The 17,404-nt window shown below is 42.0% G+C and overlaps 1 protein-coding gene across 1 annotated transcript in view; it reads left to right on the plus strand.

Annotated features, from left to right (window-relative positions):
- ATP8B4 (ATPase phospholipid transporting 8B4 (putative)) overlaps window positions 1–17,404 on the plus strand; it is a gene marked incomplete at its 3' end in the record, with an annotated part of 127,898 nt that overhangs the window by 91,797 nt on the left and 18,697 nt on the right. Inside the window, exons 11-13 of the mRNA XM_025212073.1 lie at window positions 8,880–9,038; window positions 13,993–14,081; window positions 16,052–16,248. Of these exons, the coding sequence (XP_025067858.1) occupies window positions 8,880–9,038; window positions 13,993–14,081; window positions 16,052–16,248 (445 nt within the window). The remainder of the gene's footprint in view (window positions 1–8,879; window positions 9,039–13,992; window positions 14,082–16,051; window positions 16,249–17,404) is intronic.

Here is a 17,404-nt window from a genome sequence, read left to right on the forward strand (position 1 = left end):
TACTCCAGGTGCGGCCTCACCAAGGCTGAGTACATCGGGAGGATGACTCCTGGGATTTGCTAGAGAAGCAGCTATGGATTTAAGCCAGAGTTTTGCTTGCTTTGCCAGCTGCAACATCACTTTGGTGGCTCATATTCATCTTGTGATCAATCATGACCCCCAAGTCCCTTTTGGCCGTGGTGCTAGCAAGCGTAGCACTGCCAAGCCTATAAGCATGCTGCGGGTTTTTCTTCCCATGGTGGAGTACCTTGCATTTTTCGGTGTTGAAGGCCATCAGGTTTTTGTCTGCCCATTTTCTGAGCCTGTCAAGGTCAGCCTGGATCACCATCCTGTCCTCGGGTGTGGATGCTTTACCCCAAAGTTTGGTATCATCAGTGAACTTGGCCAGTCCGCTTCTGATACCAATGTCCACATTGTTAATGAAGATGTTGAAAAGAATAGGCCCAAGGACAGAGCCTTGGGGGACTCCACTGGTCACGGCGCACCACAATGATTGACTTCCATCAACTACCACTCTCTGGGTCTGACCTTGGAGCCAATTCCCCAGCCAGTGGACTGTAATGTAGCTGAGGCCACAGTTTGCCAGTTTTTCTATGAGATGATCATGGGATACCAGATCGAAAACTTTTTTAAAATCAAGATATATGAAGTCAATCTCTTCTCCCTTGTCCAGGTGATATGTCACCTGGTCATAGAAGGAGATGAGATGGGTCAGGCAAGACCTACCCACAACAAACCTGTGCTGGCTATCCCTCAGGATGTTGCCTTCAGCCAGTTTGTCAAGAATGGTCTCTTTGATGATATTTTCCAAGATCTTCCCTGGGATAGAGGTCAAACTGATGGGCCTGTAGTTCCCTGGATCTACTTCCCTCCCTTTCTTGAAGATAGGCATCACATTGGCCTTCCAATCATCGGGAACTTCACCTGAAAACCACGAGTTCTCGAAGACCCGTGCCAGTGGCAGAACTATAATGCTTGCCAGCTCCTTAAGCAACCTGGGGTGTAAGCTGTTTGGGTCAGCTGACTTGAAGGTGTCCAGCCTCTCAAGGTGTTCCTTCACATGGTCAACATTGATGAATGGTAACAGTTCTACCTGAAGGGTAACAGATGACCATCTTCCAGGAAACTCCAGAATGGGATTCTAGGTTGGCGTCATTTTTGTCCTTCCATATAAACCAGTTTTAAGTGCTCAGGAACTGGTTTAACCCTGTAAGAGAACAGAAGTTCAGTGCACTTAAACCACTTTCAAAATGGCTGAAACTGGTTTAAAATAAACCTAGATGGATGTAGTATCAGACTTAACTGATTTAGGGCAAACTGATTTATATAACTTCTGTCCCAGATCCCTTCCTGATTCAACTTAGCTCAGAGTCCTCCAGCATCCCAGGATGCTGTGCAGCCCTGGGCTGTGCTTTCTGCTTCAGCAGAGCAGGGCAGCCCCTACCCCAGCTGTAAGATCCCCAGCAGCCTGGAGCCCAGCGGATTCTCCTGACCCTTCCACCTCCTCCCCTGGAAGAATTGGCTTATCTCCCAGCTGGGGTAGGGGGAGTAAAGTCCCCATCGTGGGCCTCCCTGTATGCTGGGCACAGCCTAGCTGAGGGTCTGGAGTGGGGATGGGCATTCTCCAGCACTGGCTGGGGAAGGTTGTGGCTGGATGATCATCCTGGCTCCCAGCTCAGGTTGGGGGAGTAAACACCGCACTGCGGGCTCCATGCTCCCTCCCACCATTGGACACAGCCTGGCGGGGGGTCTGGAATAGGGGAAGGGGGAGGGAAAGGGTGGCTGTTTCCCCCTCCCCCCCAACTCCCTCCTTAGCCTGCCTGCCAGCTGAGGAGGGGGCATCACCCATCTCCCGGCTCTAAGCAGTGGCCGGCAGGCTGGGAGGCTTGCTCTAGCATCCCCCGCCTCCTGGTATGGGCCACTGCAGGGGTCCAGCTGCCTTTCATGTTTGAAAAGTGAACATCAGTTCACTTTGTCATTGGTTCAATCTAGGCAGTACATAGAAACCTGCAGATTGAATCGATTCAGCCTCGGGCTTTTTAACTCTGTACTTAGCCTTGATGGATCTAAGGGACTGACCTGAAACACAGTGACATTGATGGAAAGATTCATGTAAACTGCTGCAATATAGTGATTCAGTTGGTGGACAAACTTCTACGTGATCATAATTTGCATAGTAGAAAACGTAGTAAATTTTTAAGTTTTCTTAATATCAGTGTGCCAGGACTTGCCGTTTGAATCAAACTTTATTATTTTTATTTTTATGTTTTAATCAAAATTGTTTGACATAATCTGGGATGAATTTCAGGAAAATATGATAGCCTTTCTTGGTGTATTGAGCAGAATTTCTTAAGGCTTTGTTTAGACTTTACGTGGAATGTATTGCTAAACTCGTGCATGATTTCAATAACAAAAGTTTTATGGGAATCATTTTTTATTATTTCTATTAGTCCCCAGGTCTGTGTTAAGGCTTCGTTTTTAAGATTTACTAAATATAAAGGCTGTGTTAGAAAGTAGAAAGGCTCTTTGTTTTAATGGTATAGTTTTCAATAGCAATGAAAATGTGAGTTTAGTATTTTTGGATAAATCTCATTCTTTGGTCTACAAAATACTACTGAGCTGAAAAAATGGGGAATTGTTTTGTCTAAATAATTTATACAATTGGTAAACTCATGTAAATGGTCCTAACACTGAAATAAATATTTATATTGAACCAGCATCAATTTCTTTAGTTTTTTATTAGAATTTTATGGACATAAAAGAGTTTTTCCAAGTAAGGAGAATCTAAAAATATGCATCAGCAGCGTATACTTCAGTCTAATTTCTTGAAGAAACTACAGTGTTTAAGCCTTTTCACATTTAATGTGTCTTTTCCATCTTCCTGATTTTTATCTAGTGTTGTGATCTGTTTTATGCAACTTATGACAAGTTTACATATTTTGTATGACAGTTGGTACTAAATTCTGTACCAGTGCAAGGTTTAGGAGTCCTTTACAGGAAACATCCCATACCTTACCTTGTGGTCCTTCTGACAGCATGTCATTCTAGCTGAAAAATAAAACATCTATGTTTAGCAAAATAGCTATGCATTTTTTAGTAATTATGTTCCTAAAAGCATACAAGAAAAACTGGAAGTATATTTACCCATATCTTAATTTGAAACATTTTACAACAGGAGAAATGCAATCAAAGGGCCTTGTCACATGTTATGCTTAGGATGCATTTTATTTTACTATATTTACTTGAATACAACATAACTTTGAATTAAAGTGAAATTAAATGTATACATTTGTTATAATTTTCCATATATAGTGTATAATTATTGGAGGGTCATCTTAAATTCGTCCCCCCAGGCCTGCAGTGGGGAAAGCAGCGGTGGGGTGGTAGGCAGCAGGGGAGTCGAGTAGCTTGACCTCCATAGCCTGCCCCTCCATACCTTGTCTCCCCTGCTGCCTGCACCTTGCCCCTTGTGCCACCTGCCCCCCATGCTTTGTCCTCCCTGCTGCCTGCCCCCCCACCTTGCCCCCAGTACCACTTGTTTCCCCTCCAGTAGCTGTGCTCCCTGGTGCCTGCCTGCCCCCCCCATGCCTTCACTCCCTTGCCATTTGTTCCCCCTCCCCCTTCCACTTGGTCCCCTACCACTGCTTATCCTGAGTTGTGGCTCTGGCTCTAGCCCTGCTCTGGCCTGGAGAACAGAGCACATGATGACTCCAGCCCTAGTCAGGCAGCAGTTATTGTGGTGGTGGCAGCTCCAGCCTTGGGCTCAGCTGGGCTGGTAGTCAGTCCCGGCCTTTCCCCCAACCACTGGTATCTTGAATATAAGAATGGCCATTTACTGGGGCAGCCCACAGGTCCATCTTGACTTGAATTCTGTCACACTGTGGCAGTGTGTGGATGCTGAAAGGGAGAATGAACAGAGTATGACCACCGTTTTTCCCCTGTTCCTCTCACACATGTAGCCTCCAGCATTTGAGGTCTAGGAAGTTTTGATTCAGAGGCTGTATCCCTAAATCCCATGCTCAATAGTTACTGATGCACCTTTCCTCCAATAATTTGTCTGAACTCTTTTTGAATCTGTCTGCTTATGCAACATCTTGTGATAATGAGTTCCATACTTTAATTACATCATGCGTGAAAAAAGAACTTTCTTTTGTTAGTTTTAAACTTACCACCTCTTAGTTTCATTTTGTCACCCCTACTTGTATGGTGAGAGACAGTAAATAGTAAATCCCTATCTACTTTCCATTCACCATTTAGAATTTTGTAAAACCTTATCATGTACCCCCTTAAGTGCCTCTTTTCTAAACTGAATAGGCCCAGCCTCTGTAGTCCCTCCTCATGGAAGCCCCTCCATACCATTAATCATCCTTGTTGCCCTTCTCTGTACCTTCTCTAGTTCTTCTGTATCTTTTCTGAGGTGTGGGGATGAAAACTGGGTACAGTATTCAAGGTGTGGATGTACCATGAATTTGTAAAGGGGCATAATGAAACTTTGTTTTGTTCGTAATTCCCTTCTTAACAATCCCTAACATTTTGTTTGCCTTTTTGATGCTGCTGAGCACTGAGTTGATGTTTTTAGTCAACTGTCTACAATGACTCCCAGATCTTTTTTCCGTGTGGTAAGAAGTAATGTAGAACCCATCATAGTGTAGGTAAACTTGGGTTATTTTTGCCCACGTGCATCACTTTACATGGATAACAGCATGAACAATGCATGCCCCCGGAGGCTGGGTGGGGCATGCTGACCACCCACAGGTGGTGGCAGATGTGTGGCAGCGGTGAGAGGGGAGTTCCCATAGGTGGCCACAGCAGTGTTGGCAGCAGGGGAGGGGAGGGGTGGCGAGTGCTGACCAGAGGTCAGTGACCACCCGCAGACGCTGCTGGCAATGTCAGCGGCGGCCAGCAAGGATTGGCGAGTCCCCGCAGATGTCGGTGGTGAGGGGCAGGTGCTGGTGAGCAGTGACCACCCACAGGTGCTGCCGACAGTGGTGGCGGCCAATCGCAGGGGGTGCACATGTACCTGCATGCACCCCGTACACATTGCCAATGGGTAACTGCAATGTATTCCATCTGCTGGCTTTGGTACAGTGAGAGGGCTGGGACCGACAGTCAGTCATGAATTGGCTCCATTGTGTTAGGGGGACTGGGATTGACAAAAAACCCCCAACTGTTTATCTGTACAGTACTAGCTACCCCACTGCATCAGAGCCAGTTCAAGATTCTGGTGCAGTAGGAAAACTGGGACCAACAAACCATTGATCATTATGTCCCAGTCTCAGCATGGCACCGGAATTTCCTGATCATAGAGCAGCTGGATGTTAGCTCAATAATACAATCTGAAAGTACGCCTCCCCAGAAAAGTCCTAACTTTGCTATGCTACATGACATTTAGCATGTTTTACTGCTTGAACACTTGGATGCTAGTGTTTTAAGTAGTTAGCATGTGTGACAAGGCTAGTTGGCTCACAGAACAAATCAGTGGAAAGCGAGGAAGATAAAATTCAGGAATCTGAACTTTTGGTCTCTTGTTCTAATCACTAACAAATACTGTCCTATTAATTGTATTGAACTACTCCGTATTCAAGAAGTTAAAAGTGTGGAAGGTTCTGATTTTTTAAAAACATTTTTCTCAAGTATAACTGATATTAAAAATACATTCCCAATAATATATTACAGCTCTTTTCATATGTTCAAATAGGATTTGGTTACTTTTATGAAAAAAACTTCTCTTTCATCATAAGCAAATTCACAAGCAAAATTAATATTGTTAGGAAAATTAGGGCCCATGCCTTTACAAGAGCAGTTCTGTGATCTCGGTCAACTTTAAAGATCTTTAGAGTTATTTATCCCTTGAACCAATTCATGTGTTTCAGGGCAGCATTATGACAAGTTAATAGATAGATCTTGGTAGCCTGAGAAATAGATCAGCCAAGCAGATTTTGTGTCTAGACTTGTTAAGCTATCAAGATAATTTACAAGCTTTGGTTGTGTATTCAGATACCACTGTGGTAAGCATGGTATAAAGAGTTACACTAGGTAGACTAAATAATGAATACACTTCAAAAGCTTTATTCATGTAAGAGCTCTGAAGTTCATGGTGATTTTCTGAAATTTATGAAACTGAAACTAAGACTCTTTGGTCTAAACATTGTGTTGCAGATCTTGCAAAAACAGCTTTGTAAGAAGATCTATATTAATTGTTCAGTTTGGTTTGGCTGGAAAAAGTGTGAAAACAGCGTATCTCATAATATATTATTATTGCATGTGCCACCTGGAATTAGGGAGAATAGAAGATACTTTGCATTTAAGAGCAGAAGAAAGGGGAAAATATGATCTTTGGGGTATCTGTTCTGAGAGATAAATAGACAACAACCTGCTAAAAGATTTTACCCTAAAACAGTATCTCACATTAGAGGTTTTAAAACAGGTCCTCTTAGGCAGGCACTATACAATTTATGACAAGTTTAGCTTGGAGCAAATTTTTTAACATTCAACTTCTAAATCCTAGAGTATAGGAATATGAGAAAACTAAGGCATAACTGTAGAACAAAGCCATTGTTTTTAAAAGGTCATGCTGGACGTGCTGTTTTCAAAGTTGAAAACAAAATTTGTCAGAAAGGAAAATTAATGGTTGGGTGAAGTTAATACAGCGTGGTGAGTGATCATAAAATATAGGAAACATTTCTTATGAAAGTCTGCAAATGAAAGAACTCCTCTTTTACTATAGCTAAATACTACACATGTAGTTAGCTTGGTGAAACCAAATATGCATGAGGTTTCATAATAGTAAGTAAATCACTGCACAATATGTTAAGTTGCACAGAATTTAGCAGTCTTGCATTGTCCTGTACAATTCAGTTTTTACATTTTAAGCAGGGCTCAAACTCTCAACCCTCAGGGCCTGTGAATTAAGGACAGATGCCTTGTAAATCTGGGAAAAGTGACCAAAACCAGGGCACTTAATTTGTACATATATCACCTCTGTATATGTGGGTGGCCTCTTCCATCACACTGTTTTCTTTTCCTCCAAGCTGTAGGCTGCCATTTCTGTTTTTTCTCCAGCAGTACTGATCCCAGTTGGCTGCAACAAGAGCTTGTTTTTGCTTTACATCACATGATGTGCAAGATGCCATTAATGGAATCCTTTTAGAATATCTCACCATCTGCAGCACAGTACTGTATGTTTACTGCTTTTTCCAAATTTGAGCATTTTCTAATCAGGACCATGGAACAAATTAAACAAAAGTAGAAAGAAGAGGGAAAAAAACCTAGGACAGCTGAAAAGAATCATTGGCATTCCTATACACTCTAAATAAACACAAGCTGTATCCTGGTTAAACATGTACTGCACTTATCTGGAGCCCCAATTTTCAGGCTGGTGTATTTTTTTAATTTAATTTTGTTTTAAAGACTACATTCTACTTATGAGAAAATCTTAATGGGAATTCTGGTAGGAAATTTTTCAGAGTTCAGGGACATCTTTCCACTCTTAATGCAATGTAGTCATTCCTGGGGAGTAGTTTTTATATTCAAAGAGTAATAGTAAAGCTATGATAAAGCTATTTCATTAGGGTTCTCTTGGTAATAAAGTTCTTCTAGAGGAGCGTTTCTCAACCTGTGAGTCATGACCCAAAGGTGGGATGTGAGAATATATGAAAGGGTCATGAACAAACTTTAAAAATGGAGAAAAACTTGGAAACCATGGCTTTTCCCTTGCAGTCTGTCAGAGTTCCAGCCTGCAAGGGGCTGCCTTGTGCCCCACACACCCACCTCCCTCCCCACACACTGGGGGAGCTGGGGGCAGTAGGTCAGGAGCGAGGGGCACTGGGTTGGGACTGGCCATCGATGTTTACAAATGGGTCCTAGTATAAAAAATGTTGAGAACCACTGCTCTAGAGGATAAGAATTCTTGGCCAGCAAACCAAAAGGTCTAGTGCCTAAAGCATGAAGGTCACTATCTCCATGATTTAGAATCTGTTCTGTTTAAAAGGCAAAGATATGGATCTCAGTGATCAGTTTTCTTTTTCTTGGTTTGTTTCATAGTCTGTGGACTTTAACTTCAGGCTTTTATCTGTGGCTGAGAGGAATATCATGCTCCTGGGTATCACTAGTCAGCGGTCTTGACCAAATGGATGAAGAAGAATAATAGTGTCAGCCAGAGACTTAGTTTGCCATGTGTTTGTTGCAGACTTTGGAGGCCCTGATGGCAGGAAGTGTATGGTTGTAGACAAATTCCCATAGGACAATACAAAGAGCTATTCTGTATTGATAGGCCAAATTAACATCAGTATTGCTCAGCAGCATATCTGGGGTCGGGAAGGAGGGATGCAAAAATAGCCACTGCCACTGCATAGGATACAGAGGTGTCCTGTTCCACTTCTGGTGTTACTAGCTGTTTCATTAGTGAGAAGCAGTTTGAGCTTGTAGATAAGGCACTGGGCTGAGACTTGAGAGAGTTTAAATATATTTCCTGTTTTATCACTCACCTGCCATGTGACTGCTGACAAGTTACTTATAATTTATGTGCTTGTCCCCTCTTTTCCCTTCACCCCATTTAGATTGTTAAATTCTTTGGGAAAGTAACAGTTTCTCACTATATGTTTTAATATTATGCTTATGGCAATAGTACCCTGGTATCTGTTAGGGCCTGTAGGCACAGTACAATACAAACAATAAAACTAGTAGTGGATGGGATACAAAGGGTGCCCTCCTAGGTTGTAAAGTGTGGTAAAGCTCTGATAAGTCTTATGTAAAAAGTCTCTCTAGTCTTTTGACTGAAGTAGAAGAAGGTATCCCAGAAACTCCTTGTTAGTGTAAAATTTTATATTGGTGAATAATGTGTTAAATGAGTGATGATAATTTAATTTATCATTTTACAGGGGAAGTTGTTTGTGAAACTCCTAACAACAAGCTAGATAAATTCATAGGAGTTCTTCTTTGGAAAGATAATAAGTACTCCCTTAATAATGAACAGATGCTTCTACGAGGATGTGTGTTGAGAAACACAGACTGGTGCTTTGGAATGGTTATTTTTGCAGGTAAGACAAAATTTCTGTTCATTAACAATAATTTCAGGCCGTGATAATCACACATCCCAGTGCGCTTAGTGTCTTAGTGACTATGGGCACTTGTACACTTGATGATGTCATGATGTAAACGTGATGAAAATGTCACTTTGTGTGGTTTAATGGTGTCATGTGCACCAGTTTTGAGGGTTTTAGATGAGTTTGCTTCATTGCAAACTAAACTACACCTGATGTTGCAGCTATTAGTCAGCTCATCCCCCCCAGCTCCAGGAGAGGCAGGTAGGCTCTGCAGAAAAAAAGGATTGGGCCCATTGCCGCTTCTGCCAGAAGTGGCAAGGGGCCTGATCCTTTTTTTTTTTGGCGGAGCCTGCCTGGGGGGTGGTGTGGGGAGGGCGAGCTGCTGACAGACCAAGTGGCTCCTGAGCTGCAGGGGGTCTAGGTCCTTTCTTCTGCAGTGGTGGTGCCCCCAGGACTGCCTGGGCTGGCTTTTAGCAGGCCAGGTGCTGCCCCAGCACAGAAGCAGCACCAGGTCTGATCCAGCTCTTCCCCGGGCGGGGAGGGAGGAGTGCTTCTACCATGGAAGAAAGGACCAGGGCCTCCCCTGCAGCTGAGGAGCCACTTGGCCTGCTGGTAGCTCACCCCTCAGCCATAGGCAGGCTCCCTCACCATAACATAATGGTAAAATAAAACCTCTAAATTGAAATGGTGGGTTTAAATTAAAAACCCAGTATTTCAATTTAAGGGGCATAGAAGACTAAACCCCCATCACGGGACAAGTGCACAACAGCATCCGATGGTGCTTTTGGTCCAATGGTCTCAAAATGTTTTGAATGTAGATGTTATCTGCCATTTACAAGTAGGCCTAAATGTGAGGCACAGAGGAATAAGCTGACTTCTCTGAAGTGTCATAGTGAGTCACTAGTGATGGCAGGAATGGAATGTAGACATCCTGACTAAAACTAGCCAGAAATTTTCCAGTAAAATTTGGACCCAAGGAGTTTCACAAGAACATCTTGACCTCAGTGATACTTACAGCAAATTGTAGGCAGGCACATTTTCCTTTCTGGTTGTATGGTGGAATGCAAGGGCAGCCTAATCATATGGACTTCCCTGGGGCCAGGGACCTAGAACTTCCAGGATCAAGTCAGGGGTTTTCAGAAGCCAGGAACCTAGGAATCCTGGAAGACCTGGGAGGGTGTTTGAGTCTAAATTCTCAGTCCAAACTCCTGGGTGCAGGGTTGTGCTTCATGGCTTCTATAGTAGGGCTGCCCCTGCTGTGGTAAAGACTCCTAGAGACGTGTGTGTGGGGGGGTGGGATTGAGGGAACTAGTGTTCCCTCGTAGTCAGTGCCTGGGGCTGGTGCCATGCTTGCATTCCCCAGTTACACTACTGTATGAGGGAACCTGGGACATCTGAAAATAATTGTTAGACATAAGCATAGGTGAAGGGAGAAAAAATTATTTGGTGGGGCAGAGTGTGTATGTGCCACCCCCCCCCCCCCCCCCCTTAAAGTCTTTGGGGGGAGTCTGTGAGGGAAGGGGCTGGGGGACGGCACAGATCAAGGCCCCAGTAGTGAGGGAGGGAGCAGGGCACAGGCAGGAGCAGGGGCTGGGGTGAGTGGGGTCCTGGCTGGGCCGGGTGATGAGACAAGTGGAGGCCCAGAGGGAACGTGACCCTCTGATGGTGGCTGCTGCTGCTGCACTGGGCTTAGAGCCCTGCTGCCCCGAGATATGTGTGGTATCATGTGTGTCCTGCTGCCAGGCAGGCACAGGGCGCAGTGCAGCCCAGTGGCGGCAGGCACATGGCCTCGATCTGCCCTCCCACCATGGCGGTGAGGGAAGGAGTGGGGCTGGGCCTGGGGATCGAGACTCCCATGCCATATGCTTCCTGCTGCTGGCATTGCACCACTTTCAAAGCAGCAACAGTGAGGTGCAGAGGCAGGGAGCAGAGGCCAGCCCTCAGCAGCAGCCTGTCTTCACCCTGCGCAAAGATGGGGGGGCACATCCCCCCCTTGTCTCCCCCACGGTGCACACAGGGGCAGCCCCCCTCCCATGCCCCCGAATGAGCCAGCAGGCTCCAGTTGTCCCAGGAGCCTGCCTGGACCGGGCCCCACTCAGGGTGAATGGGGCCTTGTCCAGGCCAGGTCATGGGACAATCCCCACAGTGCAGGAGGGAGTGGGGCAGGGGTGCATGATTCACCCCTGCCCCTGCCCCACCCCCTCCTGCACTGTGGGGATCTTGATCTGCCCCCTCGCAAGCCCAGTCACAAAGAAAGTAGATTGAAACTTACCTGTCATGCTGGGCAGCCACACACCAGGGCTGCAATCCTGGCTGCGCAGGGTATCTGAGTGTGTACACCCCTCCCCCCACACCCCCTGCTGTAGCAGCAGCCTGCGTCTGGGCTGTCCTGTAGCTGTACCTGCTGCCCTGCATTTGGGAGGGCTGAGCCCTGGTAGCCCCCCTCTTCCGCCACCTATGGACCTGAGGCTTTGGAAAGTTTGGGAGCCCTTGGACAGCTGGCTTCTGGGAGTTCATGTAACAGGGAGTCCTTGGAACTGCAGACTAGGGGGGCCTGATAGCTGCTTGTGGTCAGCTGAAAGTAGTCAGTCCCAGAGAGTATGTTTTATTTCAGAAACACAAGCTTCAGTATTTCTGAATATATTTTTTTTAAAGATTTCTTGTTCACAGAAAATTTTGCAAAAATTGGTTTTGTTTTAAATTATTGAATTTTCCTATGAACTAGAAATCCCAGTTGTTGGTACACTGAAATATCTGCTGTCTTGTGCTCTAACCAGGAGTCAGCAACAGATAAATTAACAGATGCACAATCAGTATTAATGTATCTGTGTTCAAATCTCAAATGTTAAGGGGTATCAGAGATTCACATTTCTGAATATAAGAAAAATGAGTTAAGCTTGTAAAATTGTCATGAATTTAAGCAAGTAGATTTTTGGGCTGATATTTACCATAATGTCTGATGAAAAAAATAACACCACTTTACATGGCCTGGAAAAAATAGCAAGAATTTTTGCAAAATTACAGTGGTCACTCACAAATATATTAGACTTATATATATCCTAACAATGCAAATAAAGTGAGAATAAGAAAATCCTGATATTGTGACTGGTTTACGAACAGTTTACACAGTATCATGATAGTGATTCAACATACTGGTTTTCAGCTGCAAAATTACTTGCCAAATAAGGTTATGTCTAGATTCAGCTATAAAATTTCATACTGACTAAAGTGAGTGTGGGCTTTTGTGTCATCTTAACAGATGGTGGCTGGGTTACTGGGGGCAACCAAGGAAGGGTGATGTTTATTTGTGTTGACATATATTTGCGTCAAACAAAATACCAGATATACTGTATGTGTGCACAGAGGTGTGGGAGTCTGTGTGTGTATGCATATTAAATATGCATGTTCATAAAGGTATAACAGTTGTATGATTCTGATTTTTTTTTCCTTATTCAACCTTTGTTTCTCTTGAAATTATAAGTTCTTTAGTGCTTAGGCTTTGGTTCACTGAATACTGTGGATAAGTGTTTTTGACTTGGATCTCTGTGTGGTAACATAAACATTTAGTAATAGGAATAATAGATGAAACCTCAGGTTGAATATAAAGTATGAATATATCTAACTTTTTCTGCTTTCAGTTGCATAGAATTTTTATTTCCATCGTGTATATAGATCCATAATTGACTAGCAAGTTGTACTATGTATCTGAAACATTTAAAAATGTTTTTGTTCTTTTTACATGCTAAACAAATGCTAGCCTGTTTTGAGTTTGAGGTAACTGCAATATAATCAAATTAAGACATGCAAAGCTATAGCCAGGTGATCTGAATGAAGGTATATTGCCTACACTGTAAGTATGAATTAAGAGCAATGCACATTTAAAATCCAAAAATCCTCCCTCAGAAAATGCATCACATCTCCTGAATAATTTTATTTATGGGTTAGCTGCAAAAGTGTGCTTGGAACATTCGTGGGAAACTTGCAGATGTGTCAAAACATATATATGTGGCAAGAATTTAGCCAATACATTGATTATGTTTAATTTCTTTTTTGTTCTTACAAACATGTCCTTGACCAGATACTTTGTTAAATTTTTTTGTTTAGAAAAGGCTTTGCTCTAAGGAGCATCCATGAATTGTATGGTTTCCTATCAAATAGCATCAAACTCATTTGCCTTGTTGACAGCATTCATCATTTGTGTGGATTTTAGCATACGTTACTTTAAATGCTCAATGTCCTCCATGGGCATGCATGGAATACAGCCAAGTTGTAAGTCCAGAAGAGGGTTAGTAGGCTTGAGCAATCACACATAATCAGAGAAGCTGAGTGCTTACTTTTCTGTTGGCAAATGCTACAGGACTGCAAAAACTAATTGCAATTAAAGATACAAAAATTAACTTTTCTGTGCCACTTTCTAATTGAGCATCAGGAAGTGCACTATAGATACCAGCTAAATAAGCCCCAGAAAGCTATGTTGAGGTAGCTATGTATTGTGCCTGTTTTACAGAAGCACTGGTAGCTGAAATGTCTTACTCCAGCATCTCATAGGAAGTTTGTGGTAGAGACAAGACTAGTCCACAGAACTCCTGGCTCCTACATTTGTAGGTAGTTTTCAGATAATACCTGGAGCTGGGATGAAAGATCATTGGAGTAATATGAATTTAAATTCAATGTTGAGTTCAGTTGCCCAACCATCATTTCCATTGGACAGTCACTAAAGAATTTTCAAACTCTGCTGTGAAAGCTCAGGAATATTTATAGACCACTTACAAGTTGGAACATATCTCAATTTTTCACATTTTACTTTACTATGTGTTAGGAAATATATATATACTTCAATATATATGAATATATAAATATAGCTTCAATATATATGAATACTTCTTGTAAATAATATATCATGCAATAATTAAAAAATAATGATCAGTTACCATTTTGTGTTTTATAGGCCCTGACACTAAATTAATGCAGAACAGTGGTAGAACTAAATTTAAAAGAACAAGCATTGACCGACTGATGAATACTTTAGTTTTATGGGTAAGTTGTTATAGTCAGATCAGGAAAAAATCATTAGATATTAATATGTATTGCTAAATTTCATTTAACTTATTTTGGACTTGTATCTATTTCTGAAACATGTACAATATTAATATGTAGACACTTCAGAACAGTTATATACATTATGTTGAGGGACATATGCATACAACTTGAAAATCAGTTTGTTGTTAAGCACTGCCATGTTATGAGAGTACTTGAAAACAGTAGCAATCTGTTTTTCTCTAGGGCAGGATTTGTGCATGAGGCCACCAGTATGATGAGTTGAAGAATAAAGGCAGAGAAACTTTTATAGTTGCTTTCTTGTTTCTGCTCAACATTCTTGTTTCCCAGCTTCAATGGGAGCAGGATTGTGTTCTTCCTGTTAATTTTCCTTTTTATGGCATGTTTCCACCATGTATTGAAAGTTTAGGTGTAGAAGCTTTCCACTCCAGAATTGTACCAGTCTGGGTATATTATTTTTATGTTAAACTTGGCTTCTCTAGAATTAAAGCTGAAGATATAATGCATCCAAATTCCTTATGATTTCTTGGTAAAATAAACACTGTTGTTTTATTATAGGCTGACTTTAAAATGCTGACTTTAAAGTGTTGTGCTTTTGATCATGGGAAAACTTGCAGAGTTGCATAAACTTTTTCTCTGAGTAATCCAAAAGTCGGTTTTTGGGTGTTTAGAGAAGTTTTCATGAGAGAAATAGTGAAACCTTTTCCATGTGCATGCATTGCTACTTGCATTTTCAAGTTATGCACAGATCTTCTATACCAGGGGTGGGAAATTACTTTAGCCCATGAGCTACATAGGGAGTTTTGCTGAGCTGTCGTTGACTGGGTCAGCACTCCCCTCCTGGCTCTCTGTGCAACAACTCACCAAAACTCCCTATGCGAGATGGGGCTGTCCCACCCCTAGAATTGGGTGTGGGGTGGATGGGCCAGGGTGCAGGGACCACAGATGAGCCACACTGCCCTGCTGTGTGCCTAGGGGCTGTGGGACTGGCTGCATGTGCCATGGCCTGGGATGCCTCTTGCCCCTGGGCTCGGCGGGACTGAGGGGCCTGCCTGATGCAGGCTGGACAAAATCCCTCAGCAAGCTGGATCTGGCCCACAGGCCATATTTTGCCTACTTTTGTTCTGTACCCTCATACAATTAAAATTAATCTTTTATCCGTGACTTAAAACAATACAACTTAAACTAAACTTTTCGAAGAATGATTCTAGTAATTGTACGTTCCACAATAATAAAAAATACCTTCCGAGCAACTCTTATAATAGCGTATATTTAGAATTTATTCATAATATGGGATTATGCTGATGTTGCACCAACTCTGGAAGTCATTACTCAAGACTGGACTCAACCTTTAGGTGACAGCACATGGGATGTGGTAGAATAGAACTGAATCACCTGAGGGAGGCAGAAAATATCACCCAGCAGAATTATGGTAGTATGTGTATGGTTATAACTATTTTATGTGATGGATCTTTATCCTCCTCCCTCCCTCTCCCACCTTTTCTGCTCTGCCTATGGACCAGTGCAAAGGGAACTTGGGACATGGTCTCCCCTCAGAATCTAGGATTCAGTAACTGCAATATTTCCTAAATACATACCACAGAAAAGTTGGGGAAAGAGGCTCCTTGCATCTCATCTTGCAAATACACTTCTGTGTAGGCCTGACTGTCTGCTGTAAACCCATGAAGGAGCCCTGGGGAATATGGACTCTAGCTGAAAGGAAACTGATTTTTTTTTCCCTAGGCCATTAGAGGTGAAAGTACTCTTTTATTTTGAATAGTTCTGTTTTGGATCTTAAGTACTGATTTGCTTTGACTAGGCAATACAAGTATTTATGTGAAGATGAAATATAAATGTAGGGGTTGTTTTAATCTTTTCTACAGATCCATATGATGGGGAAATAATAGGTATTTTGAAAAGCATAACTGTTTTTGCTATTCTCATTTCAGATCTTTGGGTTTCTGGTATGTATGGGAATCATTCTGGCAATAGGAAATTCAATTTGGGAACATCAGGTTGGGGCCCGTTTCAGAATTTACCTTTATTGGAAAGAAGTGGTGAACAGTTCTGTTTTTTCAGGATTTCTAACGTTTTGGTCATACATTATCATACTCAATACGGTAGTGCCTATTTCCTTATATGTAAGGTAAGATAAGAAATTGTAAGTTTATAAAGCATACCTGGCTGCTCCTATCAACTTCTTTTCATAATTGCAACTGTAATCATAACAGTTTGATCAGTTCTTTTGGAAATTGGATCTGCTGTGTAGTTTTATCTAACCCTGATTATGAAGACATGGCTTTAAAATGGAGTCTAGCACCTCCTTCCTTCTTTCCCTTCCTTCCTTTTCATTTTTGTTGAATTATGTTAACTCATTTGTTTCCTCTTTGCTTCATTCTCCAACAGCTGACAAGTAAACAGCGATGGACATCTCTGTCATTCCCTGTGTGTGACCTTTTGTTGCACTGCATCCTTTGTTTGTTGTGATAATTTTATTTTTCATCTTTTTCTTAGAACATACTTGGTATCCCTATGTAATTTCTTCTACTTAAATCTTGGAGCTTTATGTAGAAAAATAATTTTGGTCTTGTGCTGAAAAGATAAATGAGAGGGTCTTACTATTTAACTAAAGTCCATGTTTACTCAGTCTTTATATTTTATCACAGTGCCTTGTAAAGTTGAAAAATATGGAATATAACATTCATAATGTATATTGAATGATGGCTGGTCATATTTTCAGTTTTTATTCACAAAACTGTTATTTTTATATTCGCTAATTTTGACAATGAAGTTAGGTGATATTTAGGGGAAATGTTTAGTAAAAGAGTCTAAAATAACTTTCTGGTTCCTTCAAAAAACATTTTTTTAAAATGAAAAATAAGTGATATGGCATTTCCAGGTGCAGTTTGTCAGCTGGATTAAGAGTAGTATTTATACGCTTGAGCTGCTAAAATCTTTGTCACTCATGAAATTAATCTTGTTTTTTATAACGATATAAACAATGATGAAGTTAAAGGAGAATTGTTGTATTTGGTAGGGTCAAAATTCAGTCAAGCTTATTAAAACGAGGAGTGCAACAAAATGTATTTGTTACCTTTCATTCTTCAGTGTCACAGGATCTTTTAAAACTTATATCCAGTTATGAAGTCTGAAGCAAAACCAGTTCCTAACCACAAGTTTTCATGGCTTTCCTTTTATGTTCTATGTAGACAGTAAACATGACAGTATAACCTGTGCCGGCATCTGTTTTTTGTAAAAACAAGCAAACAACCCCCCCCCCCCCCCCCCCCCCCCCCCCCCAC

This window comes from Alligator sinensis, unplaced genomic scaffold, assembly GCF_000455745.1.
Source record: "Alligator sinensis unplaced genomic scaffold, ASM45574v1 scaffold476_1, whole genome shotgun sequence".
NCBI classification, from domain to species: Eukaryota; Metazoa; Chordata; order Crocodylia; family Alligatoridae; genus Alligator; species Alligator sinensis.